At 51.3% G+C, this 24,318-nt stretch overlaps 11 protein-coding genes across 11 annotated transcripts; 6 read left to right on the forward strand and 5 right to left on the reverse strand.

The window, feature by feature from the left end:
* Positions 1–129: 129 nt before the first annotated feature.
* Positions 130–1,623, forward strand: M438DRAFT_322505 (proteasome regulatory particle subunit RPT6). Its single transcript, XM_029902966.1, has 2 exons — positions 130–467; positions 524–1,623. The coding sequence occupies exons 1-2, from the start codon at positions 233–235 to the stop codon at positions 1,456–1,458; spliced, it is 1,170 nt and encodes a 389-aa protein (XP_029758666.1). The 5' UTR covers positions 130–232; the 3' UTR covers positions 1,459–1,623.
* A 1,351-nt stretch (positions 1,624–2,974) lies between these two features.
* On the forward strand, positions 2,975–5,680 carry M438DRAFT_376031 (uncharacterized protein; the record flags this gene model as incomplete). Its single annotated transcript, XM_029908633.1, has 2 exons — positions 2,975–4,744; positions 4,796–5,680. 2 exons carry the CDS (start codon positions 2,975–2,977, stop codon positions 5,678–5,680), a joined length of 2,655 nt encoding a protein of 884 aa, XP_029758667.1.
* Positions 5,681–6,169: 489 nt separating this feature from the next.
* On the forward strand, positions 6,170–7,849 carry M438DRAFT_347256 (transport protein particle component). The gene is made up of 3 exons (XM_029905857.1): positions 6,170–6,830; positions 6,941–7,166; positions 7,316–7,849. The coding sequence occupies exons 1-3, from the start codon at positions 6,424–6,426 to the stop codon at positions 7,445–7,447; spliced, it is 765 nt and encodes a 254-aa protein (XP_029758668.1). The 5' UTR covers positions 6,170–6,423; the 3' UTR covers positions 7,448–7,849.
* Positions 7,850–8,133: 284 nt separating this feature from the next.
* On the reverse strand, positions 8,134–9,591 carry M438DRAFT_347257 (malate dehydrogenase). Its single transcript, XM_029905858.1, has 5 exons — positions 9,490–9,591; positions 9,185–9,415; positions 8,748–9,125; positions 8,326–8,692; positions 8,134–8,262 (listed from the first exon to the last, which is right to left on the reverse strand). The coding sequence occupies exons 1-5, from the start codon at positions 9,500–9,502 to the stop codon at positions 8,259–8,261; spliced, it is 993 nt and encodes a 330-aa protein (XP_029758669.1). The 5' UTR covers positions 9,503–9,591; the 3' UTR covers positions 8,134–8,258.
* Positions 9,592–9,909: 318 nt separating this feature from the next.
* On the reverse strand, positions 9,910–11,771 carry M438DRAFT_52842 (histone-fold-containing protein). Its single transcript, XM_029910158.1, has 5 exons — positions 11,389–11,771; positions 11,321–11,334; positions 11,210–11,266; positions 10,502–11,152; positions 9,910–10,440 (listed from the first exon to the last, which is right to left on the reverse strand). The coding sequence occupies exons 1-5, from the start codon at positions 11,504–11,506 to the stop codon at positions 10,318–10,320; spliced, it is 963 nt and encodes a 320-aa protein (XP_029758670.1). The 5' UTR covers positions 11,507–11,771; the 3' UTR covers positions 9,910–10,317.
* Positions 11,772–12,414: 643 nt separating this feature from the next.
* Positions 12,415–13,650, reverse strand: M438DRAFT_52726 (ribosomal protein S10). Its single transcript, XM_029910157.1, has 4 exons — positions 13,537–13,650; positions 13,338–13,477; positions 12,508–13,270; positions 12,415–12,421 (listed from the first exon to the last, which is right to left on the reverse strand). Exons 1-3 carry the CDS (start codon positions 13,582–13,584, stop codon positions 12,631–12,633), a joined length of 828 nt encoding a protein of 275 aa, XP_029758671.1. The 5' UTR covers positions 13,585–13,650; the 3' UTR covers positions 12,415–12,421; positions 12,508–12,630.
* Positions 13,651–13,735: 85 nt separating this feature from the next.
* Positions 13,736–15,082, forward strand: M438DRAFT_347261 (purine nucleoside phosphorylase-like protein). Its single transcript, XM_029905859.1, has 4 exons — positions 13,736–14,015; positions 14,065–14,146; positions 14,212–14,291; positions 14,342–15,082. Exons 1-4 carry the CDS (start codon positions 13,787–13,789, stop codon positions 14,926–14,928), a joined length of 978 nt encoding a protein of 325 aa, XP_029758672.1. The 5' UTR covers positions 13,736–13,786; the 3' UTR covers positions 14,929–15,082.
* M438DRAFT_347264 (rRNA-processing protein FCF2) lies at positions 14,976–15,958 on the reverse strand. The gene is made up of 2 exons (XM_029905860.1): positions 15,607–15,958; positions 14,976–15,382 (listed from the first exon to the last, which is right to left on the reverse strand). The coding sequence occupies exons 1-2, from the start codon at positions 15,931–15,933 to the stop codon at positions 14,999–15,001; spliced, it is 711 nt and encodes a 236-aa protein (XP_029758673.1). The 5' UTR covers positions 15,934–15,958; the 3' UTR covers positions 14,976–14,998.
* A 1,065-nt stretch (positions 15,959–17,023) lies between these two features.
* On the forward strand, positions 17,024–17,690 carry M438DRAFT_347265 (uncharacterized protein). The gene is made up of 2 exons (XM_029905861.1): positions 17,024–17,342; positions 17,427–17,690. Exons 1-2 carry the CDS (start codon positions 17,081–17,083, stop codon positions 17,507–17,509), a joined length of 345 nt encoding a protein of 114 aa, XP_029758674.1. The 5' UTR covers positions 17,024–17,080; the 3' UTR covers positions 17,510–17,690.
* A 425-nt stretch (positions 17,691–18,115) lies between these two features.
* M438DRAFT_337009 (large subunit of L-aminoadipate-semialdehyde dehydrogenase) lies at positions 18,116–21,737 on the reverse strand (the record flags this gene model as incomplete). The annotated part of the gene is made up of 3 exons (XM_029903945.1): positions 18,116–18,723; positions 18,774–21,540; positions 21,591–21,737. 3 exons carry the CDS (start codon positions 21,735–21,737, stop codon positions 18,116–18,118), a joined length of 3,522 nt encoding a protein of 1,173 aa, XP_029758675.1.
* Positions 21,738–22,139: 402 nt separating this feature from the next.
* On the forward strand, positions 22,140–23,877 carry M438DRAFT_347267 (uncharacterized protein). Its single transcript, XM_029905862.1, has one exon. It carries the CDS (start codon positions 22,166–22,168, stop codon positions 23,705–23,707), a length of 1,542 nt encoding a protein of 513 aa, XP_029758676.1. The 5' UTR covers positions 22,140–22,165; the 3' UTR covers positions 23,708–23,877.
* The last annotated feature ends 441 nt before the right edge of the window (positions 23,878–24,318 follow it).

Below are 24,318 nucleotides of genomic sequence, written 5' to 3' on the forward strand. Positions count from 1 at the left end.
ATTGATGGCAAACTAAAGACAGAAGCGTTGTGTTATAGAAGGCATAAAGGTGCATAAATTATGCTTCCAAGCTCCGACCTCCGTGCTTCCGTCGTCATGAGCAGCAGTCGCCATCTCCAACTCTACAACAAGACCATCACCCATCATCACAATACGCCGTCGCTCGCTGGTCGACACATTTGCATCTGTCCATCTCGTCCATTCAGCGCCTCACATCACCATACCGCCCGCCATGGCGCTCGACACTTTCTTCCACAACAAAATCGAGAGCATGAAGCTCGAGATCATCCAGCGTCAAGCCGTCCTCCGCAGACTGGAAGCGCAAAGGAATGACTACAACTCAAGAGTGCGCCTGCTGCGTGAAGAATTGGGCCTGCTCCAACAGCCCGGCTCCTACGTTGGTGAGGTCGTCAAGGTCATGAGCACAAAGAAGGTCTTGGTCAAGGTGCATCCCGAAGGCAAATACGGTATGTTCAAACGAGCTCGTTATCACCATCTATATCATACTGACTTCTCGCGCCAGTTGTTGATGTCGCCGATGACATCGACATGTCCAAGCTCACCGCCGGCAAGCGTGTCACCCTCCTCTCCGATTCATACAAGCTCTCATCCATGCTTCCCTCATCCGTCGACCCTCTCGTCTCGCTCATGATGGTCGAGAAGGTGCCCGACAGTACCTACGACATGATCGGTGGTCTCGATGAACAGATCAAGCAAATCAAGGAAGTCATCGAGCTTGGTCTCAAGCACCCCGAACTCTTCGAATCGCTCGGTATCGCACAACCCAAGGGCGTCCTTCTCTACGGTCCTCCCGGAACAGGAAAGACATTGCTGGCAAGAGCTGTTGCCCATCACACCGACTGCAAGTTCATCAGAGTTTCTGGTTCCGAGTTGGTGCAAAAGTACATTGGAGAGGGCTCGCGAATGGTGCGTGAGCTGTTCATCATGGCCAGAGAGCACGCTCCTAGTATCATCTTCATGGACGAGATTGACAGTATTGGTTCCTCGCGTGTCGAGGGTTCGAGCGGAGGAGACAGTGAAGTCCAGCGCACTATGCTGGAACTGCTCAACCAGCTTGATGGTTTCGAGCCCACCAAGAACATCAAGATCATCATGGCCACCAACCGTCTCGACATCCTGGATCCTGCCCTCCTCAGACCTGGTCGCATCGACAGAAAGATCGAGTTCCCCCCACCAACTGTCGAGGCTCGTGCCGACATTCTCCGCATTCACAGTCGCTCCATGAACCTGACTAGAGGTATTAACCTGACAAAGGTCGCCGAGAAGATGAACGGATGCTCAGGAGCCGAGCTCAAGGGTGTTTGCACAGAGGCCGGCATGTTCGCTCTCAGAGAAAGAAGAGTTCACGTCACCCAGGAGGACTTTGATCTTGCCACGGCAAAGGTTCTCAACAGACACAACGACCAACAGGTTTCGCTCACCAAGCTATGGAAGTAGACGGGGTTACACGCATGCAATGAAGGAACTGCGGCCAAAACGCGGCAGGGAGTACGGAGTTTGGGGATCTACTCTAGTAATTCAAAGAGAAGCATGGCGTGGAATTTGTACCATAGAAAGCAAGCGGCAACTGCTGCAAGCATACTTCATGAACCAGTTTACCTTAAGATGATGAGCTTCCCCGTGACATGTCAACAACTATATGCCCATGACACGATACGATGGATGACAAGGCAATTATGCCAGACAACTTGGAAGCTGACGAAGCGAGTCAAGGCAGCAACAGCGCCGCCCACGCCATCACCATGCTCTACCAGAACGGTCACATCGGATTTGGTGGACCGTTGACACGCACACCAGGTGAGGCTGAGTGACCAACTCGGACCCTCACACCTACATACAGATCTGTCATCCACTTTCCGCGGACATGAAGTCCGCCTCATTTCGTTTCAGCTGGGCCACCTGAGAGCTGGTCATGCATTGCAACAACACACGTAAGCTTCCACCATACGGATACTTTGTTTGCCTCTCCCAAGGCGAGCAACAACAATTAGAAACATCACAGCCTCACGACACGTGGATGGAAGCAGATGTCATGACTTTTCTTCCGTCGGCAAAGATGTGTGACCGTATCCGAGACATGGTCATGTGCCTTGGTATGGGAGAAATGTTCGGAACCACCACCGGAACCAGTAGGAATGAAGCGAAGGGCTTGGCAGGGTGAGTGAGTGATTTCTACGAGGAATTCGAGGTCTAGAACCAAAATGGTGCAGGTCAAAGAAAAAGCCCAGAAGGGCGTTTGCGGATCTCAGTCAGGGAAAACGGGGCAACAAGGACAACAAAGAAGTTGATGGTGAGCTGGTGAGGGGAAGAGAAGTTGGTGAGCTGCAAGAACACGAAGGGCGAGCGACGATCAGATAAGGCAGAGTAAAAGTGCCGAGCCATGTAGGGGCAAAGTCGAGTGTTTATGGCAACTGTCTTGTCGATTAGTCGGGGCGAGAAGAGAGATGTGCAGAGGCACGTGTGCACATCGTCAGTTGTGCCTCCTTCCCTTTGTTTCGAGTCAGACTCTAAGTTCAGGGTCAACAAGTGATTTCGTGGTTTCCCTGCAGTTCTTGGTTTTGAGACTAAGGATAAGGATACTCGGAGGCAGCTGCGAGGAAAAGACGTTTGGGTCAGAAAGCAATAGAACGAGCTCACTCTGCTCGGACATGACAAGAGGCAGTTTATGAGGGAGCACTGGAGGTTGTGCACGAGGTATTACAGGGTTGAGAGCGTGTGAGGACGGCATGTACGTCATCGAGTCTAGAAGAACCAGAAGATCCACCCACCGCACCTTTCAGTTGTAGCGCCAACGACTCCCCTTCTTCCGTGTCCATATGGATTCTACTGCTCGCCGTCGCCGCCTAGACTGACCACATCTCACCCCCATACCACTTCGAACGCCGTTATACATATCCTGAACATCACGCGCAACCTGTCCGGGTGAAATTTCACCCTCCTCCACAACGTCAGAATGTCTGCGGCAAAGTTTCGACCTGCCCAAACCCCCGGTGCTCGCCATCCTCCATCTACAAGCGCCAACAACATGGCGCCCTTGCTTCAATCGCCCCAACCACACCATGGCAATGCGCGTACTCCCAGTCCGAACTACTTTGGCTTCCCTGCTCAGGACGACTCATACGACTCGGAATCCACACGCCATGCAAGAAAGAACTGGAGCCCGCCCTCGTCGACTGTAAGGTCAACCGCCGCCTTCTCGCCCACCGTCATTCCCGCCGACCAGAACCCCGACTTCGATGCCTTCCGCCGTCAGTCCGAGACTGTGGGCTTCAACCTGGGCTCCCTGCATGAGTTCGACTTCAAGAAGCCTGCATTGCCGACCGGGGGAGTCGGCAATAACAACACAAACAACAGCAGCTTCTTCAACAACAGCAATCACTCGAATAGCAACAGCTTCTTCAACAACATCAACATCACCGCCAGCCCCAAAGCTACAACAGAGGCACGTCCAATGCCTCCTACAGGGCGTGCTCCTTCAGGCTCCATCTCAGGCCCCGGACGTGCTCATTCGGGCTCCATATCAGGTTCAGGTAATGACTTCCATCTAGATCCGGAGTCTGCGTACCAAGGCCGCTCCCCCAAAAGACATCTTTCTAATGATTCGTCGTTCCCAGACGGTCTTCGCCACGCTCCTGAGCGCCCCTCATCTCAGCCCAGGCTAGCTATGCCCTTCAACCTCAATCAACCCCCTCAACCAAAGTCCAAGCCTAGAGCTGAGACTGTTCCTGTGGCTGGCCCCATGAACGACTCGGACTCTTTCATCACTCCTCAACATCTATGCAATCTTCTCGAGTCCGCTGACGAGGAGATGCTGATATTGGATCTGCGCGTCTCGACCCAATACGGCGGTGCTCATCTAAGAGGTGCGCTCAACTTGTGCATCCCCACTACTCTTCTTAAGCGACCATCATTCAATGTCAACAAACTCGCCGAAACTTTCAAGGATAACCCCGACCAACGTCAGAAGTTCGAAAACTGGAAAAGTAGCAAATATATCATAGTTTACGACTCGGCCTCATCTCAACTCAAGGACGCCACTTCATGTGTTAACACTATCAAGAAGTTTGACAGCGAAGGTCTGGAAGGTACTGCCTACATCCTCAAGGGTGGCTTTGCCGACTTTGCCAGGAAGTTCCCTGCCTATGTGGAAAGAGCAGGAGGCCAAGCAAGTCGTGGTGGCGGTCCTATGTCGATGAAGCTGGATGGACCTGAGATTGCTCCCGTCATTGGAGGTTGCCCCATGCCTATGGAGAAGAATGCAGCCAACCCCTTCTTCGGCAACATCAGACAGAACATGGATCTCATTGGTGGTGTTGGCCAGATGGAGGTCAAGCGTCCTACAAATCTGACAAGAGAGATTTGCGAGCATCTGCCGTCATGGCTACAAGCGGCCTCCGAAGAGAAGGACAAGGGCGCTCGCGTGTCTGATAAGTTCTTGCAGATCGAAAAGAGAGAACAGAAGCGTATGCAAGAAGCTCTCTCAGGCAAGGTCTCTTACGGCTCACCAACACATTCTATGCCCAAATCTTCGATTCAAATCGCAGGTATCGAGAAGGGTTCAAAGAACAGATACAACAACATTTGGCCATACGAGCACTCTCGTGTCAAGCTGCAGGACGTCCCTTCTCATGGTTGCGACTACTTCAACGCCAACTACATCGCCTCGGCCCGTTCGCACAAGCGTTATATTGCCACCCAGGGACCTATTCCTGCTACCTTCACTGTAAGTTTGCCGTGTCTGCCTTCATTTGAGTAGTTTCTGACATTGCGATAGGACTTCTGGAATGTCATCTGGCAGCAAGATGCTAGAGTCATTGTTATGCTCACAGCAGAAAAGGAGGGTGGTCAAGTCAAGGCTCACAACTACTGGTCAGACAAACAATACGGTCCTATGCGTCTCGAGTTCCTTTCCGAAAAGCGCGCTTCCTTGGACCCGGCAAAGATTAAGAGACATCGCCAACAACGTCCCTCAGTAGGTGCAAGAAAGTCAACTGATGGCGCCCCTCTCGCACGTATCGAGACATCCGCAGTCGAAAACGCAGCAAAAGACGACCAGCCATTTGTCATCGTCCGCAAGCTCGCTCTCCGTCACGAAGGTTACCCATTCGAGCGTATGCGTGAGATTACCCAGCTCCAATACTCGAGTTGGCCAGACTTTGGCGCTCCAGCGCATCCAGCACATCTATTGGGACTGGTCGAGCAATGCGACGCCGTTGTACACAGTACGACGCATTCAGACCTGTCAGAGCCGGATCCACCAGAGGCACCACCGATCGTCGTACACTGCAGTGCTGGTTGTGGACGTACAGGAACCTTCTGTACCGTGGCTTCGGTCATCGACATGCTCAAAAGACAACGATCATCTCAACGACGACAACGATACGCACGCGACAGCTCACCCATGCACCTCGACGAACGCAGAAGCTCTGTACAGATGAAAGACGACAACAGCCCGTTCTTCGCACCCCCTCCCGGCCAATCATCAGAACAGGACGAAGTCGATGGCCGATGGGTACAAGACCAGGACCAAGACTTGATCGAAAAGACAGTCGAAGAGTTCCGCAAGCAGAGACTCAGTATGGTGCAGAGCTTGCGCCAATTTGTACTCTGCTACGAGAGTGTGATGGAATGGCTTGTTGAGCAGGAGTCGGAAGATTAGACGCCTCCTACCCTGTGTACTACTATGGACGCACTGGCATTGTAAAGCAGAAGGCAGGAATGGGAAGACATGGATGTATTGATGAAGGTTTTATACAACGGACCACGCATGCGCAACTGCACTTTTTGGGGCAACAAATTCTTTTTCTTCTTTTTCTTCGACGATTGTTGTTGTTTTTTAGGGTGGCTGTCTTTTGGAGAGAGGAAGATGGCCAGAGACTCATGCGATACACATAGTGCTTTTTTTGCATAGGGCGAGCATATACACTAGGAGTAGATGTATTATTTTTTGGAGCGCAAGTCTTCTACATTTCATCTTGATGTTTTGACTTGTTGGTATCATGTTTCGACTACCAGATATTACTCTACGAGCTTGGAATACTGACGGTCGTTGAATTCAGCAGGGTCACCCCGCGGACCAAGACGTCTTGCCAAGCCACCGGCGCAACTTGACCGCAACGATGTCACTCGCAAACAAAGGCAGGTACAACCAACACAACTCGACTATAGACCTTTCTCTCCAAACGACACCTTTCTAATACCTTCGCGACTGCCACACAACCAACAGCAATCGAAATATACCGAAATCCAGCACTCATCACGCACACCACATCCAATCACATCCACCCAGCTTCGACCTCATCCAAACCGCAATCAACCTCTCCTCCCCTACGACCCAAACCAAACCAACTCAAACCACAAGCACAGCAAAAACCAGCAAGAGAGTAGAGACTCAAAACAACAATGGCAACAACAACAAATCCACCCACCGATCCCACACCCTCGGACCCAAAAGTCGCGGCCGCGACTCTGGATTTCTTGCTCATAGAACTCGTGCCTTTGGCTCAGAGGATGGCTGTTGAACTTCACGCACGGGATACGGCACTTCTCGCCGCATCGATGGATAGGAATCTTGCTTTGAATACTTCGACTTCTGGAGGAGCTTTGGGACTTACAAGCTCGGGACTTACAAGCTCATCCGCAGCGGAAAAGAGACAAAGTGTCAAGAGCATGGGAACAAATACCGCTGGAGGAGCAGGAACGAATAAAGATGTGGAAGATGAGGATGAAGATGAAGAGAGGAGGAGTGAAGATGTGATGTGGAGGTTAGATGCCTTGGGCTATCGCGTTGGACAAGGACTTGTTGAAAGGTATGCTTCCCCATCCTCCATCCCCTCTACCCTCACCCTCACCACCACATTCCCTAAAAACCTCCCATCCACCCACCTTCCCCCTCACTAATCCCCACACCAACCAACAGATTCTCCGCCAACACACCCCGCCCAACAACCCCTCTGGACATGATCAAATTCATCTGCAAAGATCTCTGGCAACTGGTCTTCCGCAAACAAATCGACAATCTAAAAACCAACCACAGGGGAACTTTTGTGCTGACGGATAACAAATTCATGGCGTTGGGGAGGATGTCGGCGGATACGAGGAGGGGTCCTAGAGGTGCTGATGAGGCTTTGGGGAAGGCGCAACCGGTGAGTGATTGCCTTTGTTTTCCATTCTTCGAGTCCATCGATCTCTCGTATGCTTTGTCGAAGCTTTTCTTTGTCGAGGATGTGGGAAGATGAGAGAGCAGAGAAATATTGAGGTTGTGAATAGGAAATACTGACAGGGAGTCAAACAGTTTCTCTATTTCCCTTGCGGTATCATCAGGGGCGCCCTTTCTGGATTCGGGTTGAACGTCACAGTACATGCGGAATCCACAGAACTACCACAAGCTACGTTTCAGATCAGGACGGTGGGATCGAAACCGTAAAAATGTCCATGCATTATACCGCGGTATATGGGGCTTAAAGAGGATGAGGAAAGAATGAGAGGATGAGAAAGGAGGTGCTGACGTTCATATACCCATCCATGCTTTTGGGAAGACGAGAAGAGTGGAGATCTTCTCAAGGGAACATTCATTCGAGCTTTTTGCAGCTTACTAATTCTTCACGACGAGAGATCCGGGTATACTTGCTGAGTCATTGGAGCGATGGGATAAGACCAGGGGGCATACCAACCTCTCAATGATCCTTCCTTTCAAAGTCAAGAATCGGACTGGTGGTCTCATACACATCATCATCATCATCATCATGCATATCCTTGTACGAGATACCAATGCCAGAAGTAAAAAATAATACACAACACAAACAAAGAAACATGACAACCATCGCACTTACCAAAACATCTATTCTATAAGCTGCATGTCATGTCTTTTCGATGAGGCTGTCAAAGAAGGGGAGGCAAACGTGCCGCTTTTAGTGATGCATGTCAGGAATTACCTCGTTTTCTCAACTGCCCATGGTGCTTTCTTTAGTTACTGGTCATAGAAATGAAGGTACGATCTCGTTCTAGGTCTGGCCAGGGAATAGGTCTTGGACACCATCACGGTCAGGAGGAAGCTCAAAGTGCTGTTTGAAATATGTTTCTCATCATTTTTTCAAATCGTGGAAAAAAAGGTTGGCTGCCGTGTCTGGCTATCAGATCCGATCCGATCCGATCCTATCCTATCCTTATCCTCCCTTCATGCAATCAAGGAGATAATCATCAACGCCGAAAAGGGGGTCATGTCAATTCGTTACAATCTATCTGCCACGCAGGTGGTCAGTACGGTGCAAATGTAAAATTTAAAAAGGAGCCGGCAAAACTCACTTGGCAGGAGGGTTCTGGATAAACTCGACACCCTTGCTGATGTTACCGCCCAGACCCTCATAACACTTGACCAAAAGTTTCTTCTCGTAGTCGTTGGCGCCGGAAACGACATTGATGGCCTTCTTGGCTCCCTCGGGGCCGAGCTCGACGGGGACGGAGAAGAAATCGCAGCCGGTTTCCTTTTGGATGGCGTCACCGCCGTCGACGCCGGGGAGGTAGACGAATGTGGGTTCGGTGATGCTGGACTCGCCCTTGACTGCCTTGAGGAGCTTTTCGGCGAAACGGAATCCGGCGTAGGCCATGGAGAGGGTTGCGGAACCGGCGCCGTCCTTGGCCTTGACGACCTCGTCACCACCGAATTGGACGCCTGTGGGAAAGAGTCAGTGGGTGGTAAATTAAAGAGGAGTAGGAAGAATACTCACGGTTGGTCAGGGCATCAAGCTTGTCCTCGGGAACGTTGACGGCAGGCTTAGCCTGGCTCCACAGGGGAACAATGGTCTCGCCAGAGTGACCGCCAATAACGGGGATGGTGGTCTTGCTGGGGTCGGTCTCGCCAGTGATCTCAGCGACGAAAGTCTCGGCACGGACAACATCAAGAGTGGTGACACCGAAGAGCTTCTTGGGGTTGAACTTGCCGGCGGCCTTGAGGACCTCGGCGGCAATGGGGACGGTGCTGTTGACGGGGTTGGAGATGACGAGAACGAAGGCGTCGGGGCAGAACTCGGCAATACCCTTGACGAGGTCGCGAACGATGCCAGCGTTGATCTTGAAGAGGTCGTCACGGGTCATACCAGGCTTGCCTGTTGGTCGCTGTCAGAATCTGTTGAAGGCTGTGTGTTTTGACAGTCGAATCACTTACGGGGAATGCCAGCGGGGATGACAACCATCTCGGCACCAGTGAAGGCGTTCTTCATGCCATCATCCTTGGGGAGGAAGCCCTTGACCTTTGCGGGGGTTGAGATGTGGGACAGGTCGGCGGCGACACCGGGGGTGTTGACAACATCGTAGAGGTTGAGCTCGCTGACCAGAGGGCTCGACTTCATGAGGAGAGACAGAGGTTGGCCAATGCCACCAGAGGCTCCTGCGACGACTGTGAAGGGTGTAACATGTCAGCTCCTGACTCTTTGACCATAGCAGCCCCGCGTCCACATGTCCTCTACATACCAACTTTGACCATATCTGCGGTGTTGTGTGGGGGTTGAGGAAAGTGTGAGTTTGGAAGGAGTAGCTGTTCAGAGAAGGTAGAACAGATTAAACAAGAAGAAGTCAAGTTCGAGGAAGGTGGGGGAGAAAGAGGGAGGGTTGTTGTTTCGGACTTTGGGAAACTCTCAGCTCTTTGCCAATCCTGGAAGCTTGGACGCTAGAACGAGCGGGGGTTTATCGATGGTCATCACTCATCACTTGCGTATGCACTAATAAACCACCGAATATGCCTCCTCCTCCGCAGACCCGCATGCACTCCTACTCAACATCTTCCTCTGCTCTTCTTGCGTGCATACTCACCATTCAACCCAGTCACTCACCTCATGCTCTCACTGTCGAGCTCTACTCAATCTCAAAGCCCGATGGACTGGACCCCGCCATCCGAGGTCGGCTTCGGCTAATCAGGGTCTGAATTCGGATCATATCTCTCCAACTTCCCGATCTCATCAAGGTGCTTGTCCTTGCCAGCCAGATCGTTTACAATAGCCAAGGCTAGGGATATAGAAGAGAATAACACGGCTTGCCTCTGCCCCATCACTCAAGGCTTCCGGTATGAATTCGTGTGTCTGCCATAAAGAGAATGTTGTAGTCCCAGGAACCCAAATACAGTCCATTCCGTAATCTTCCTTGCCCATTCATTGCCTTGCGATATCCCCGATCATTCTCGTCTTCCTTGCCTCGATGTGTCTCTTGTCTTGTGATGATGTTTTTGTTTGCTTTTGCTGTTTTAATAGTGCTTGTTGTAAGTGGGGGGTATCAAGTGTTTGTCATGTCGCTGCATCCATCCGTTCATACTTCGTACTGGTCCCTCTCGCCCTCGGCATCATCTTCGGGTGCACGATAATGATGCTGTCCATCGTTACCGCCCATCGAGGGATCCGCCATCCTCTGTCCTTGTTGCGCGAACATTTGCTGTGGAGTTTGTGTTAGCTTATCGTTTCATCACCCCCTCCGCCTTGTTCATGGCACTCACGGGTTGCTGCAACATGTTGTAACCGCCAGTGTACATGTTAGGATCAAAGGCATGTGGCTGTTGGTAGCCGGGCGCGGGTGCAGGAGGCGGGTACATGCCCTGCTGCGTCTGGTACGGCTCTTGTGCCACGTGCTGGCCCATGGCACTATAGTCTGTCGGTTGCATGTGCTGTCCCTGTTCCTGGCTCTGAAGCTGTGCGGCCGCGGGCGGGGCCTGCATTGAAGGGCCAGCGGTAGCAATGTTTGCATCAGAGACTGGGTAGCTGCCAGGAGGGAAGTCTGATCTGCGTTTGTGCTGAGGTGTAGCGTCTTCGCGAGGCACAATGTCAATGAGGAAATCGAACATGTCGCTTTTAGCCAGTGCACTTGCTATGTCACTGCGTTGCAAGGTGCGTCTCTTGTTCTCCTCGGCATGGATCCAGGCGCGCATGGTAAGCTCGGTGATGAAGATGTCGCAGCCTTTCGCGAATAATATTGGCGCTTCGGCGGAGATCATCTTGACTTCGGGATCTGCCTTCATGACTTTCTTGATACGCGCCAGTGGCAGTTGGTGGATCTTGTAGTCATGTTCGTCCGTCTCGAGCTTGCTGACTTGGTTCTGCCAGTACGTGTTTAAGATATCCCGGTAGTTTCCTGACAGGCCTTGCGACACCTGTAGAGTGCGTGTGTCAGCGCGATGGTCATTGAGACGGCGCTACTTGCAACTCACGTTCGACCATTGTCCCGTGAATGTTTCCGGAGGGGGTGCGTTGCCCTGGGAAGCTATCTGTTCTGGTGTCAGCTCGGTCGGACTGATTGTCGCGCATTGCTTTGAACGTACGTAGGAGCTGGCGCCTGTGTCGCAAAGTCAGCTTAGGCTCTCTATAGCAATGCGCGACGATTAAATACCGTAGTGGCCTCCATGGCTTGGGTCGTAAACCGGACCTCCGTCGCGACCATCGTAGCGCTTGGGCGGAGGTACGCCGGGCTGGTTGCTCTGCATAGCGCTGTAATTCGGATTCGACATGACTACTCGAGCTGTTGTGATGTACTCGAGCTATGCGCCGGGTCGTCTGTTCAACAGAAACACCGACGTCAGTACGTGGTATCGAAGAAGATGTAACGGAGATAGATGGGTTCGCGTCGCGTATTCCCAATTCCCAAAGCTCTCGCGGCCCGGACTCGCGCCCGATCTCTCTTTCCTCAATGACATGTCGCAATATCAACGAAACTTCAACATTGCGACCGTATCATGGTATTCGAAACATGGAGGGATGAAGCCATCGAGGTTTACTGACCTATGATTTGCTTTTGGGAACCTGTTGAAGCTCTGGCGAATCGGATGGTCTGGCTACACGCTGGTCCAGTACCCGAATCTTGTGACTGGACGAGAGGGAACGGGAGCTTTGACACGCTTCCGCAGCGAATCCCTGCTTTGATAGGTAGATGGTTGACTTGATAAACTGTCAAGAGCCACTGATATCGCAGGAAAGAAACAGAGTTGCTCGTTGATTGGGGAGGGGAAAGAAGCTGCTGCGATGCGGCTGTTTATGCAAGATGCGAGAGCAATCTGTATTGGAAACGGAGGCTTCTTGTTCGCTACGAGACTGGGATACGGGTCCAAGCGAAGAAAGAGACGGCATGTCCTTCTACCTTACTTTTGCACGTGATGGTCTCTTTCTATATCTTGAACGCATGCTTCGCTGTCAAATCGGTGCATGCCCGAGTGTGCCTTTTTGTTCCTTTATGCCTTGTTTTGTCTTTGCTTCTGAGCCGCTTTCCCAACCTGGCAATCGCTTTAGATAGCCACCATTCCATATCTTGTCGTGAGCCACTCGTTTCTTGTTACTGCTCGAAGGATGCTTGCATAAATCCCACGCGATGTGCACGTTGGCATGATGCAACCTCACGAGCCTGATTTACTTGAGGAGCTGTGCTGGTACTACGAGTATCAGAAGTCACTGCAGTGTCAGCAAGGCGAATGTGTGTAACCTGAGAGAAGGGATGAAAGGCGTTATGTGGTAGTACCTTGTATCGAACATCAGATAACCATAAATCCTCCTTTTACCATTTTATACAAAGAGATACTGTACAAAGTCCTGAGAAGAGCGCCCATGAAGATGCGAAGAAAAAAGCAGCAACTCTTTCAATCTAGAGCTTGCCCATGGGTGCCAACGAACCTGAAGCACCCTTGAAAATATCATCATGGATGATACCATCAACATCAGCGTCATTAACCCGATCGCTCCTTCTTCCAAACAACTTCAACCTATCATCAATCTCCGCCTTTGCCTTTTCGGCCTGCTCATCCATTTCCTTGCTGACGTCCAGGCTTGAGTATTCCCACACATTGGCCTTCATACCAACACCATAGTAAGCGTACTTTTGCAGGAAGCCCAGCCAGATCTGTACGACCTCCGGGTGTCCATCTTGAATCTGAATCAACCTTCTCAATGTGATACGCTCAAAGTTCTCCTGACTCTTCTTGTGCACGAAGTTTGATCTGGGGACTGTCCAGCGCTCGGTGATCTTCGGGAGTGGTACGGGACCCTTTGCAGGGAGATTGAGGTAGTAGGCAGCGCGCAGGGCAAAGTCTGCGAAGAATTCGAGGTTGCGCACACTGTAGGAGCGGAGCTGGAGGTCGGCAGCGGGAACACCGTGTACGGGTGTGCGCTTGAGGGGCTTGAGGTAGTTGAGATGGATGGAGCGAGGGAGGCGGAGACCTTCGAGTTCACGCTGGATCTCGGGAGAGAAGAAGGGTTCGCGTGCTGGGAGTGTGACGCCGCGGGCTCTGGTGGAAAATGGCGTCTTAGTATATCATGGTCGTGTCGTCTTGGACCCCAAGGTGTATAGCTTACTCTTGTGCAGTTTCTCTCATAAAGTCGTCAAAGTCGACGGATTCATCACGCTGGTGCTCGAGCGCAACCGATTGATTGCCATGCCACGGTTGGCGAGACTGGTATACTGTGCGGGCTTGAATGGGTTTCGGAGGCGCAATCTGTTTGTCGCGGTATCTCGTCAGTCGAGGCTTCTCACATGAACCATGTCACAACCCACCCTTAGACGCTTAGCCAGCCCAAAGGGCGACCGTAAATATGAAGCCATTGTGTCCTGTGTATATACCGCCGCCCGCGCTCGCAGAATGTCAATCTAGAAATCAGTCTCGGGATTCCTGGCCGCTCTGACCGCTCGGCAGTGAAGCTGGTCTTGGCATCTAATCACTCACACGACCAAGCAAACATGTCACACCTTTAGAAGACACTCTTCTTTGAGAAGTATTTGTTTTCTATCCTGGAGAATATTAACCATGGCAGCAGTCACTGATCATCTATCAATCTCAAAGCCTTCTTCTGAGGCATACCAGCGAGCATCGGGGTCCGCCGACTTCATTCGCTCCAAACTACCATCCCACCTGCAGAACCCCCGTGTAGCCATCGTCTGCGGTTCTGGTCTCGGAGGTATCGCAGACACTGTCACATCTGACACCAAGCTCGAGATCGACTACCATGACATCCCCAACTTCCCAAAGACTACTGGTAAATGCTACAATCACCCCTGAGAGACTCATGTTGATAAGCGTATCAGTCCAAGGTCATGCGGGTAAGCTGGTCGTTGGAACCATGGGCGAGACCAAGGTCCCAGTTGTCTTGTTGGTAGGCAGAGCACAGTAAGTCAAGAAATGGGTGTCATGTGTGATAGGTATGAGATTACTCATTCGTATCTTCTATCAAGTTTCTATGAAGGCCACACCATGGAACTAGTGACTTTTGCCACGAGAGTCTGCAAGGTGCTCGGCATCGAGACCATGATCGGTATGTGTGCTGAAGTTCAGAGCTGGTGGAGAGTACTGATGGTATTGCAGTGACCAACGCAGCTGGTGGACTGAACCCAGACTACAACGTAGGCGACATTGTCTGCCTCAACGATCATTTGAATATGGCTGGCTTAGTTGGTTTCCACCCTCTCCGTGGACCCAACGCTGACGACTTCGGTGTCCGCTTCCCTCCGCTATCTGATGCATATGACCTTGGTCTGCGCCAGAAGGCTCATCAAACATGGCAAAAGGTGCGCCCAGCAGATGGTAAGCGCAAGCTGCACGAAGGTGTATATGCCTTCGTTGCTGGCCCAACATACGAGACAAGAGCAGAATGTCGTATGCTGCATCAACTAGGTGCAGACGTGGTGGGTATGTCGACAGTGCCTGAGATTATTGTTGCCAGACACAGCGGCATCAGGATCCTTGCCTTCAGTCTGGTGACTAACAAAGCTGTGCTGCAATCTGTGCCTCGTGGTGATGATGCAGCCTTGAGCTCCATGTCGCCCCAAGAGCTCATAGACCACTTGGGCCAGGGCAAAGCGAACCATGAGGAAGTGATCGAAGCTGGAAGGGAAGCTGCCAAGGACATGCAGGTGCGTATGACTGATGATGGTGGTGATGATGTTGTGTGATGGGGTATGTCGACTGACCGGATACAGACACTGGTGTACAGCATCGTCTCGGATCTGTAAACACCTAGCCTCATCTCTTCTTGGGGTCGAAAGAGCGCTTGGCTTGCAAAGCCTTGTAGTACGACTTCTTTCCGCTCGTCTTGGAGGTCTGGATGTCGCCATACTTTCTCTTGAAGCGTCCGGTGTCCTTCTCACTGGACAAGACTTCGTCGACAAAGGTCTTCTTGCGATCCTTGTTGTTGAGTCTGCCGGAGAAGTACTCGGTAGGACCCTCGACGATGGTACCGACCTGGGAGTACTCCGGAGGTCTCATCTTGCCACCATCCTTCTTGTAATGTCTATGCGGATCAAGCACGTTACGCATCTTGAGCAGCTGGAGATCTCTCTTCAACTCCGGGGTGAGGTCGGTGCGGGGCATGTTGTACCACTGTTCACCGGAAGTGGCCTTCTTAGACTAGAGAAGCAAAGCGAGTTAGCAAAAATCTTCTCTGATGTGGATATCCAAAACGTGTGATATGTGAATGTGCCTCAGAGTAACTATGAATAAAAAGAACTTCAGTTTGTGCAGAGGGCCACCAAGACGATGACCTGATTCCGCGTCAGGAAAAAGTTGGGATAATTTTCCTCATAGGCAAAGTGTGTGAAGGGGGGGAGAATAGAAGGGAGTGGACAACATACCTCAAGCATCTTCTTCTTGACAGCCACAGGATCTTCCACCTTGCGGATTTGGTTCGACAACTTGCGGTCCTGCTCGCCCAACAAGCGTGACCTGTCCACCGTCGCAACATCTCCAGCATCCGAGACATAAGGCTGCACCATCTCTCCAGTGTTGAGCTTGGGGAAGTTGAACTGGCCAGCCTTGACAACTCCATCGTCCTTGTCGACAGGCGCTACGCTGCTGGCATTCTCCTTGCGGCGCCTTGCCGCTTGAGCGAGCATCTCCTGCATCTGCTCATCACTCAACTCCTCCTCATGTTGAGGTGCGAATGAGATTACGTCCGCCATTTTCCGTGGCGTCCAAGAAAGAAAGAAGAGAAAGGTTGAACAGCGTCGCAGGTCGAAACTTTTTTAAAGTTGGCAGCTTTGCGAGTGGTCTGTGCGTGATGTCTTACCAGCCTCTGCCAAGGCTGCCCTTCATTTTCACCAGCATCCCTACGTTAATCTAATGCTAATCGAGTACTTCTTATGCAAGTGACATTGAAATTGCACACCATGTTGTCGAAAAGATATCACAACCAGAAGGAAAGAGGAAAGTGATACTGAAAGATGATACTCATAGTAAGCCTTGATCTAACCTGCTAATCACCTCTACTCCGTCAAAACATCGAAAGGATTTGTCAAAAGGCACGATGTTTTGACTTTGTCGCTCCTGTTCAAAGAGACTGCTACGAAATGATGCTCTCCTTGGACATATCTCCAGATGCCAAAATCCTCGTGCCTTTCGGTGGCTAGTTAAAAAGCCGTATCGGCAAGCTGAGAGCTCGACCCGACGTGGGGATTCTCCAAGAATACAGGGTGCGAATGCAGCCGTCGGATAATGTGAGGCTTGCATGCTGCTTATTTCGAGCTTGGTGACACTGGCGATTCGCTGCAATCCTTGAATATGCAGGCGCATCGATGTGCGCGCTATCCAACGGCTGTGAAAATACCCTGTACGAGTAGATAATGACCATTGCAGACCAATAGCAGACATCGAAGGTCAGCATGTCATAGTAGGGCCGACCGAGCAGCAAACATGGAGTGCTTCAGCGGGTGCCAAGACAAGACTCGACAGTTCTGGAAGTGGCTGTCGCGTGAGCAGGTAATTGCACAAAGTATGATTGGCCAGCCGGATTCTTCTCCGGCGACAGCTCATATCTGAATCTGCAGCTCATGTCTAAATCTGGGATGCTGATCAATGAGTCCGTTACTATTGGTCGACTAAGTGAAGCTGAACAATAGAGCTCTCATGATTGGTGCGAGCTATGTCATAGTAAACATACTCTCACTCTCATACAATTGATATAAAGCTCAAGGCACCCAAGCACAAAATACTGCTCACTACACCACATCAACCCAGCTTCCACCTTCTACCGCCACTCCGCTACTTCAACCTCTTCAACTCCTTCCTCTTCAACCAAAACCAAACACACACCACACCACACACACAAAAATGTCCGCCCCCACCTCGACCGTCCCCGTCACCTGCTGCGGCCGCTCAGGCGGCTGCGTCTGCGCAAAAGAAGCCACCTGCTCCTGCGGCAAACAACCCGCCCTCGCCTGCAACTGCGAAAAATCCGCCACCGAGAACAAAGTCGACGGTGCCCGCTGCAGCTGCAACCAGCGCGCCGCCGGCGCCTGCACTTGCTCGCGCTCGTCGCAGGAAAACACCAAGCCCTCTGGCAGCACTTGCGCTTGTGGCAAGAGATCGAAGGGTAAGTGATGTTGTGTTTGAGAAGACCCCGTTGGGGTGGAAGAAGATGATATGAGGCAATGTACTGACGTTTTTGGGTTGTTAGATTCTTGCTCTTGCAATGGTACTGAGAGTGGTGCTTCTGCCCAATCTTACCCTGATGAGATTGATTTCACCACAAAGGCTTAAATGTCCTGCGATGATTACACTTCACCTATCACGACGACAAACAACAACAATAACAATATAATTCTTATCTGCATGACCGACGGAAACAAAGGTCGACTGGCGTTCTGGGACTTGGAAGCTTTTTGAGAGCATCGGACAAGAATGGGGAATTCGGATACCACTATTGGGAGGGGACAGAAACAATTGAAATATTTTGGGGAGAGAGAGAGAGAGAGAGAGACACACACACATATCATACTTTTGGGATCAGTGATTGATCGAAACGAATTTTCTATCAAGTTCGAAAACAATACTTTGTGCTACTTCTAGGTGAATACACGCTGTCTGCAAGTTGATCTTTACACATGCGATTACACTGGATGAGGTAACAGGATCGGAAGGGCCGACCTGAAAACTAGCAAGCACATTACGACTACGAATGCAGAAGGAGAGTTTTGGACCACTTGCGCCGTCACTAGAGGAAAACAATCTGCTGCGTTCGTCGTCTGTCCCGATAAACACAGTGAGTAAGATGAACAAAATTGTTGAGCATGTCGTTCATATTCATCACTGAGATGTCATCTATTTGCTTTTGTTGTACATTCCAATGCTATCCTGTTCGTGACTCTACGCAGCACCTCCACGTCCACCGACACGATCCAGAGCCTCAATCTGCTCCTGAGTGATCTTAGATTCAGGAAGAGTCTTGTTGCCCTTCTTAGTGGGCTTGGGCATAAATCCTCTAGCAATGAGGAAAGACAGATACTGTCCAACAATGTCCTCGGTCACGGCGCTGCCAGCCGAGAAGTCCTGGCCAGATCTAGCGGCATCGGCCTTGAGTGCAGCGGCAGAGTTTCTGTCGTCAAGCTCGGGTGCCTTGGTGCTGCCGGGAAGGTCACCGGTGACCATGTGGTACAGACCGAGAAGGGCGTGCTCTTCCTTGCCTTGCTCGACGAAACTCTCGACGGCGTCTCTCCACTTGGGGAAGTCGACCTTGGGGGCTTCGTAGCCGAAGGCTTCAAGAGCGGCGAGGTATTGGTTGAAAGTCAGTCTGGGGTGACCGGTGACGTGGCAGACAACCATAGGAGCAACGGGCTGGTTGAGCGCTGTGGCAATGACAAGTCTGGCGACGTGGTCGACGGGAACCATGTTGATGGTGTTGGTGATGTCAGGTCTTGCGCCGACCTGTACGCAACCCTTGAGCATACGGATGAGGAAGTCATCAGTGTTGGTAGCTGCAGATGTCAGTATCATGTTATATCAAAAAGCAAGATGCTAAACTCACTGCCAGTCTTGGGGTCACCCAAAACGTAGCCGGCACGAATGATCGAACCAACAAGACCTCTTCTTCCAGCCTCTTCCATCAGACGCTCAGACACCCACTTGCCTTGTCCATAGCCAGTGGTCAGACCCTGTCTACTTCCCTCCATATCGTCAGACTCGCTGACACCAGCGGCGCCGGAAGCGATGAGGTTCTTGGAAAGCTCGACGTAGTGATCAGAGTCAAGTGCGCTGGTGGAACTGACAAAGGCCATCTTCTTGGTCTTACCAGTAGCACACAGCTTGATTGCCGAAATAGTACTCAAGACGTTGGCAGACTTGAGAGACGAGAAAGGCTTAAGCCAGTGAACAATAGCGCCATTGTGGATGACTACATCAGCCTCATTGGCGACGCGGTCGTACACGTCTTGTTGCATACCGAGCAGAGGCTGCTCCTGCAAATCACCGGTCACACACTCAAGGTTGGATGCCCAAGACTCTGACCAGATGCCGTAAGCTTGGCATGTTGACTTGACACGCTTTGAGGCGTCTTCCGTCGACTTGGCGCGAACGTGTGCGATGACCTTGTTGCCGGAAGAGAGCAAGTCACGAAGGATGTAAGAGCCGAGGAAACCAGTTGCTCCTGTGAGGAAGACTGTCTGCTGCTTAGCAGATTCTCTGCTTGCGGACTGGATCTTTGCAGGAATCTCTTTGACGAGCTCAGGCAGTGTGTTCGAGTAGAACTCTTCCTGGTCGTCTGTCTCAGGTGCTTGTGCATCAAGACGAAGACCAACAGGGTTCAACGAGCGGTCGATGTCTCCGGCCAGTTGTGACAAAGTAGGGTTCTTGGAAATAGCGCTGACAGGAACATTGACATCGGGCCACTTCTTACGGATCTGAGAGGGGATTTGAACAGCGGCGATACTGTTACCACCAAGATCGAAGAAGGGAACATTTGAAGGAATGCTGTCAGCTGCATAGCTGCGGAGGTAGAGAGCCCAGATCTCTGCAAGCGCCTTCTCGGTCTCTGAACGAGTAGCAGCGTCTGGAATAGGCTGGCTCGAAGATGCGGCAAGCAGCTCTGACTTCTCCGGGAAGGGAAGAGCTCTCTTGTCTACCTTGCCGTTGGGGGTCAAGGGTAGTCTGACCATAGGAATGAAAAGAGTGGGCACAGCATATGAAGCCAACTTCTTCTTCAAGTGCTCTCTCACGTCGTTGGTTAAAGTGTTGAACATCTTCAGTCTCTCCGGGATGCTCAAGTCATCTGCGACGTTGGTCTCAGCCTCACCCTTCTCTTGCTTCCAGGCCGACCACTTGCTAAAGTCGGGGACGTAGTAGCTGACAAGGATCTGCTCCTCCTCGTGATCACGCTTGACGAGAGTGACATTCTCTCTGATGAGAGGGTGTTGCGAGAGATGTGTGTCGATCTCTCCAAGCTCGATACGGAAGCCACGAATCTTGACTTGGTCGTCTGCTCTTCCAGTACACTCGACGTTACCATCGGCAGTGTATCTTCCGAGATCACCAGAGCGGTAAAGTCTGTCTCTAGGGCCCTTGTAGAACTCTCTCCAAGGTTCATCCTTTCCGGCCTTGGAAGCCTTCTCCTGGTCTTCCTTAACCCACTTTTCGTTGTCAACGAACCAGTTCTGGACGAACTTGGAGTTTGTGAGCTCCTTGAGTTCAGGACCAAGGTAGCCTTCTGCCAGACCGCCAGCTCTAACGTAAATCTCACCAATTTCACCGACCTCACAGATACGGTCTCTGTTGGCGCGGTCGACAACAAGAAGCTGAACGTCGAGCATGCCCTTACCAGCAGGAATAACATCGCCCATCTTGTCAAGATATGAAGCGTCTTCAGATTTGCTGGGGATCTCGTAGAAACTGACAGCTCTCTGCGTCTCGGTGGTACCATACATGTTCTTGATGCGAACGTTGGGAGCAAGATCTTGCAATCTGCGGCAGTCTCTCTTCAAAAGTATGTCACCGACAAAGAAAGCAGAGTGCAACGAGTTGACCTTGGGCTCCAAGCTGCCGAGAAGAATCTGACCCATGGCTGGTGTAAGATGGGTAACGCTGATCTCGTTATCGCTGGCCCACTTGGCCAGTCTGTCGAATGTGATGTCCTCGGCAGGAGGTACGATAAGACGGGCACCCAAGAACAGAGGAGTGAAAATATCGCGCTGGATAGGATCGTGAGCAATACCACTGAGCATGGAGAAATGGTCCTTCTCAGAGAGTCCAAAGCGTTCTTGCATCCAGGGGAAGTAGTATGCCAGAGAGAAGTGACGACCCTTGACACCCTTGGGTCTACCTTCTGATCCAGATGTGAAGGACAATGTGGGAGTAGAGTCAGGACCGACAACGACGTTGGGAAGCTCGGCACGAGACTGTTGCTGAGACTCCAGGCAATCACGACCGTCGACCTTGCCACCAATAACAGAACCATCATCTTGCAGCTGCAAGCCTGGAACCTCTGTTCTCAGTCTCAAATTATCTTGAATATACTCGCGAACGGTGTCGGAGAGCTTGCCAGCTTCTTGGGAAGCCTTCTCGATGACAACGAGAGCACGAGGCTTGGCAACATCAAGATAGATGATTTGACGGTCTGCAGGGTATAGCGGGTCAATGACAGAGAAAGTTGCACCAGCCTTGAGTACACCCATGACAGCAACAACCAAGTCAACACCACGGTGAGCGTAAACCATGACAACTTCGCCTCGTTGCACGCCGCTCGAAACGAGGTGGTGTGCGAGGACATTACTAGATTCGTTGATGTGTTGGTATGTAAATTCCTGTAAATATTAGTACATATCAAATTAGCAGATTGAATGATTAGACATACCCTCTTGGGTGAGTTAGAAGAAGCAGTCTCTACGACACAGGTCCTCTCAGGGTGTTTGGCGGCATTTGCAGCGAAGATCTGGTGGATTGCACCTCTGTAGTCACTCCAGTTGAGATCCGAGGTGGGGTTGGGTCTCGGGTCAGCCATGTTGGAAGATATAGATCAAACTTTGAACGTTTATCAGTATGCAGAGAAGCAGAGGAAGAGGTCTGTAGACGTACATGGAGGTGTATGTGGGTATATAGAATAGAGCAGTTGATGGAGTTGGTGGTCTGAAATTCTTTTGGCCGGTATCGGAGGTAGGTGGTACAGAGTCTACTAGATCAATTGAATGGTATACCAGATCAATTGATGTTTGACGAGTATTCAAAGGTATATCAAAGCAAGGTAGAGGTGGGATCGAGAAGGGAAGGTCAAGACCGATATGTCGAAATGTGTCATAGCAGACGGAGTTTTAGTGTCTGTCGGTGGTCTGTGCGGGAGGCTGGAGAGATTGAATGGCTATCAGACACAAGTCGCGACGAGACTTGGTCAACACACGCGCCGTCATGGCAGTGTCTTCGAGACGGAGCAGTATGAGCAAGCCTCCAGAGACGGTCCGCTATTATTATGAGGCCACCAAGTCCAAATCAAAGGCGTCTATCTCGGTATCAAGTATGGCCAAGAGCAAAGACGGCCACGCAGTAGCCGAGAAACGGCCCAAACTTCAGCGAAGTGCTTCGACGACTCAAGGCAAGCCCGTCCACGACAACCAGAAAGAGAAAGAGAAGGAAAAGAATGGCGACAAACAACACCGCCGTCGCAGCTCGTCCTTCCTGGGCTCCTTCTTCCGATCAGCTCCTGCATCAGCAGCAGCCACAGCAGCCGTGACGACACACACCAGACCGCAACCTCGCACCGCCGAGTGCCTGACATGCGGCTCCGACCATGTGCCCATAACTCGTTCTGCCAAACTGCAATGTGGTCACCGCATGTGTAACTCATGCCTCCGCCGCATCTTCACCATGTCCATCAAGGACCCGCAACACATGCCACCCAAATGCTGTAACGCCGACCACATCCCGCTCAAGCATGTCGACCACCTCTTCGATGATAGGTTCAAGATTCTGTGGAACTCCAAATATCAAGAGTACACGACAAAGAACCGCCTTTACTGCCCTGCAAATGGCTGCGGCCAATGGATCAAGCCGGCCAACATGCACAGGCTACACGGTCGCAAGTACGGTCGCTGCCCGAGATGCAAGACAAAGGTGTGCACTTTGTGCAACAACAAGTTCCACTCGAGCGGCGAGTGTCCCAACGATCCGGAGACCAACAGGCTTGTCGACATGGCCAAAGAGAAGGGATGGCAGCGCTGTTACAATTGCAGAGCAATGGTCGAACTTAAGGAGGGCTGTAACCACATGACCTGCCGCTGTGGCTCCGACTTCTGCATGCTCTGCGCCAATCCCTGGAAGACTTGCGAATGCCCTTGGTTCAACTACGCTGCCGTCCCCGACCAAGATCGCTTGAACCACATGCGTGTCCCAGAAACTCTTGTCGATCAGCCCCGTCATGATAGAAACGCCAGGAACCAACGTAACGATCCGAATGAACGACATGAACGACCTGAAAGACGAAGAAATGATCCTAGAAACCCAGTATTGACATACCAACAAGAGCTCGATGCTCGAAGACGTCAGGAACGTGAAGACGAAGCTTTGGCCCGCCGTCTATCAACGGCTAATATTGCTGATCGACCGCTCCCTCCTCGTCCTCGCCGTCGTGACACTGTCACTGAAGAAGTCTTCGGCAATCGAGGCGACCATTTTATGAACGACAATTTTGTCTCGAGCAAGTCTCGCATCAATGCCAGCGTTATCGGCGACGCTGCATTCGCTCGTCGCGGCGAACGTGAAAGCGGCCGCAAGTCGAGACGTCAATCAACTTCTCTCTCCGACAACGATCCAGGACTTGCACTCAATGCTTTCGGCACTGAGAGCATGCTCGGTTTGGCACCACCTCCAGCCTCTGTCCAACCTCCTGCAAGACGACCGAGCTTGAGAGAGCGACTGGGCAGTATCAGCAATCAGAATGGTCGCGAGAGAATTGGTGGTTGGCTAAACAAACTCGGATGATACGATTGATTACCTAACGACAATGACCACGACCCTGCATATCACATTCACGACCTCTAGATACCCAATTAATGACACCACCTTACTTTGTTGTTTGTTTCGACTTTCGTGACCCGCTCATTATTTTTCGATCGAAATTGTATGCTAACAATGCCAAGAGGCTGTTCCAGCCAACACCGGGTACCTAATCTGGACAACTTCACTAGATGCTACTACAAAAGATAATTCAGACCATCAAGGCTTTTCAACCCTAAACATGTTCCATGCTGTTTCTACGGAGACAAAAAGTGCGAAAAGAATGACGAAACCGTCGGGCGAGAGGTTTGAACGCTAGTCACAGGATTGGCGAGCAAAACTCATACAAGTCCTCCAACCCTCGGACCGAATCACACGAAGCCTTTTATTCATACATACAGTTGTTAAGGGTAAGGTGGTATATATACGTTGAAGTTCTCACTTAAAACTCTGGTATGGTCGGCTTCTATGCTGTTTCTACCGACACAAAAAGTGCGAAAAAAACAATGAAACCGTCGGGCGAGAGAGTTGAACGCTAGTCACAGGATTGGCGAGCAAAACTCATACAAGTCCTCCGACCCTCGGACCGAATCACA

Source organism: Aureobasidium pullulans (assembly GCF_000721785.1).
Source record: "Aureobasidium pullulans EXF-150 unplaced genomic scaffold scaffold_14, whole genome shotgun sequence".
In the NCBI taxonomy this organism is placed as follows: domain Eukaryota; kingdom Fungi; phylum Ascomycota; class Dothideomycetes; order Dothideales; family Saccotheciaceae; genus Aureobasidium; species Aureobasidium pullulans.

What these genes read in the sequence shown, in the direction of transcription:
- M438DRAFT_322505 (XM_029902966.1), top strand. Translation starts at nt 233, where the DNA reads ATGGCGCTCGACACTTTCTTCCACAACAAAATCGAGAGCATGAAGCTC. An exon ending in GCATCCCGAAGGCAAATACG is followed by an intron (nt 468 to 523) that starts GTATGTTCAAAC and finishes TTCTCGCGCCAG; the next exon opens with TTGTTGATGTCGCCGATGAC.
- M438DRAFT_347256 (XM_029905857.1), top strand. Translation starts at nt 6,424, where the DNA reads ATGGCAACAACAACAAATCCACCCACCGATCCCACACCCTCGGACCCA. An exon ending in GGACAAGGACTTGTTGAAAG is followed by an intron (nt 6,831 to 6,940) that starts GTATGCTTCCCC and finishes ACCAACCAACAG; the next exon opens with ATTCTCCGCCAACACACCCC. An exon ending in CTTTGGGGAAGGCGCAACCG is followed by an intron (nt 7,167 to 7,315) that starts GTGAGTGATTGC and finishes GGAGTCAAACAG; the next exon opens with TTTCTCTATTTCCCTTGCGG.
- M438DRAFT_347257 (XM_029905858.1), bottom strand. An exon ending in CATCCCCGCTGGCATTCCCC is followed by an intron (nt 9,126 to 9,184) that starts GTAAGTGATTCG and finishes AGCGACCAACAG; the next exon opens with GCAAGCCTGGTATGACCCGT. An exon ending in GCTTGATGCCCTGACCAACC is followed by an intron (nt 8,693 to 8,747) that starts GTGAGTATTCTT and finishes TCTTTCCCACAG; the next exon opens with GCGTCCAATTCGGTGGTGAC.
- M438DRAFT_52842 (XM_029910158.1), bottom strand. Translation starts at nt 11,506, where the DNA reads ATGTCGAATCCGAATTACAGCGCTATGCAGAGCAACCAGCCCGGCGTA. An exon ending in TCACGGGACAATGGTCGAAC is followed by an intron (nt 11,153 to 11,209) that starts GTGAGTTGCAAG and finishes CGCACTCTACAG; the next exon opens with GTGTCGCAAGGCCTGTCAGG. An exon ending in ACAACATGTTGCAGCAACCC is followed by an intron (nt 10,441 to 10,501) that starts GTGAGTGCCATG and finishes CAAACTCCACAG; the next exon opens with CAAATGTTCGCGCAACAAGG.
- M438DRAFT_52726 (XM_029910157.1), bottom strand. Translation starts at nt 13,584, where the DNA reads ATGGCTTCATATTTACGGTCGCCCTTTGGGCTGGCTAAGCGTCTAAGG. An exon ending in GGCTGGCTAAGCGTCTAAGG is followed by an intron (nt 13,478 to 13,536) that starts GTGGGTTGTGAC and finishes CGCGACAAACAG; the next exon opens with ATTGCGCCTCCGAAACCCAT. An exon ending in ATGAGAGAAACTGCACAAGA is followed by an intron (nt 13,271 to 13,337) that starts GTAAGCTATACA and finishes ATTTTCCACCAG; the next exon opens with AGCCCGCGGCGTCACACTCC.
- M438DRAFT_347261 (XM_029905859.1), top strand. Translation starts at nt 13,787, where the DNA reads ATGGCAGCAGTCACTGATCATCTATCAATCTCAAAGCCTTCTTCTGAG. An exon ending in CAACTTCCCAAAGACTACTG is followed by an intron (nt 14,016 to 14,064) that starts GTAAATGCTACA and finishes TAAGCGTATCAG; the next exon opens with TCCAAGGTCATGCGGGTAAG. An exon ending in CGGCATCGAGACCATGATCG is followed by an intron (nt 14,292 to 14,341) that starts GTATGTGTGCTG and finishes ATGGTATTGCAG; the next exon opens with TGACCAACGCAGCTGGTGGA.
- M438DRAFT_347264 (XM_029905860.1), bottom strand. Translation starts at nt 15,933, where the DNA reads ATGGCGGACGTAATCTCATTCGCACCTCAACATGAGGAGGAGTTGAGT. An exon ending in TCAAGAAGAAGATGCTTGAG is followed by an intron (nt 15,383 to 15,606) that starts GTATGTTGTCCA and finishes TTGCTTCTCTAG; the next exon opens with TCTAAGAAGGCCACTTCCGG.
- M438DRAFT_347265 (XM_029905861.1), top strand. Translation starts at nt 17,081, where the DNA reads ATGTCCGCCCCCACCTCGACCGTCCCCGTCACCTGCTGCGGCCGCTCA. An exon ending in TTGTGGCAAGAGATCGAAGG is followed by an intron (nt 17,343 to 17,426) that starts GTAAGTGATGTT and finishes TTGGGTTGTTAG; the next exon opens with ATTCTTGCTCTTGCAATGGT.
- M438DRAFT_347267 (XM_029905862.1), top strand. Translation starts at nt 22,166, where the DNA reads ATGAGCAAGCCTCCAGAGACGGTCCGCTATTATTATGAGGCCACCAAG.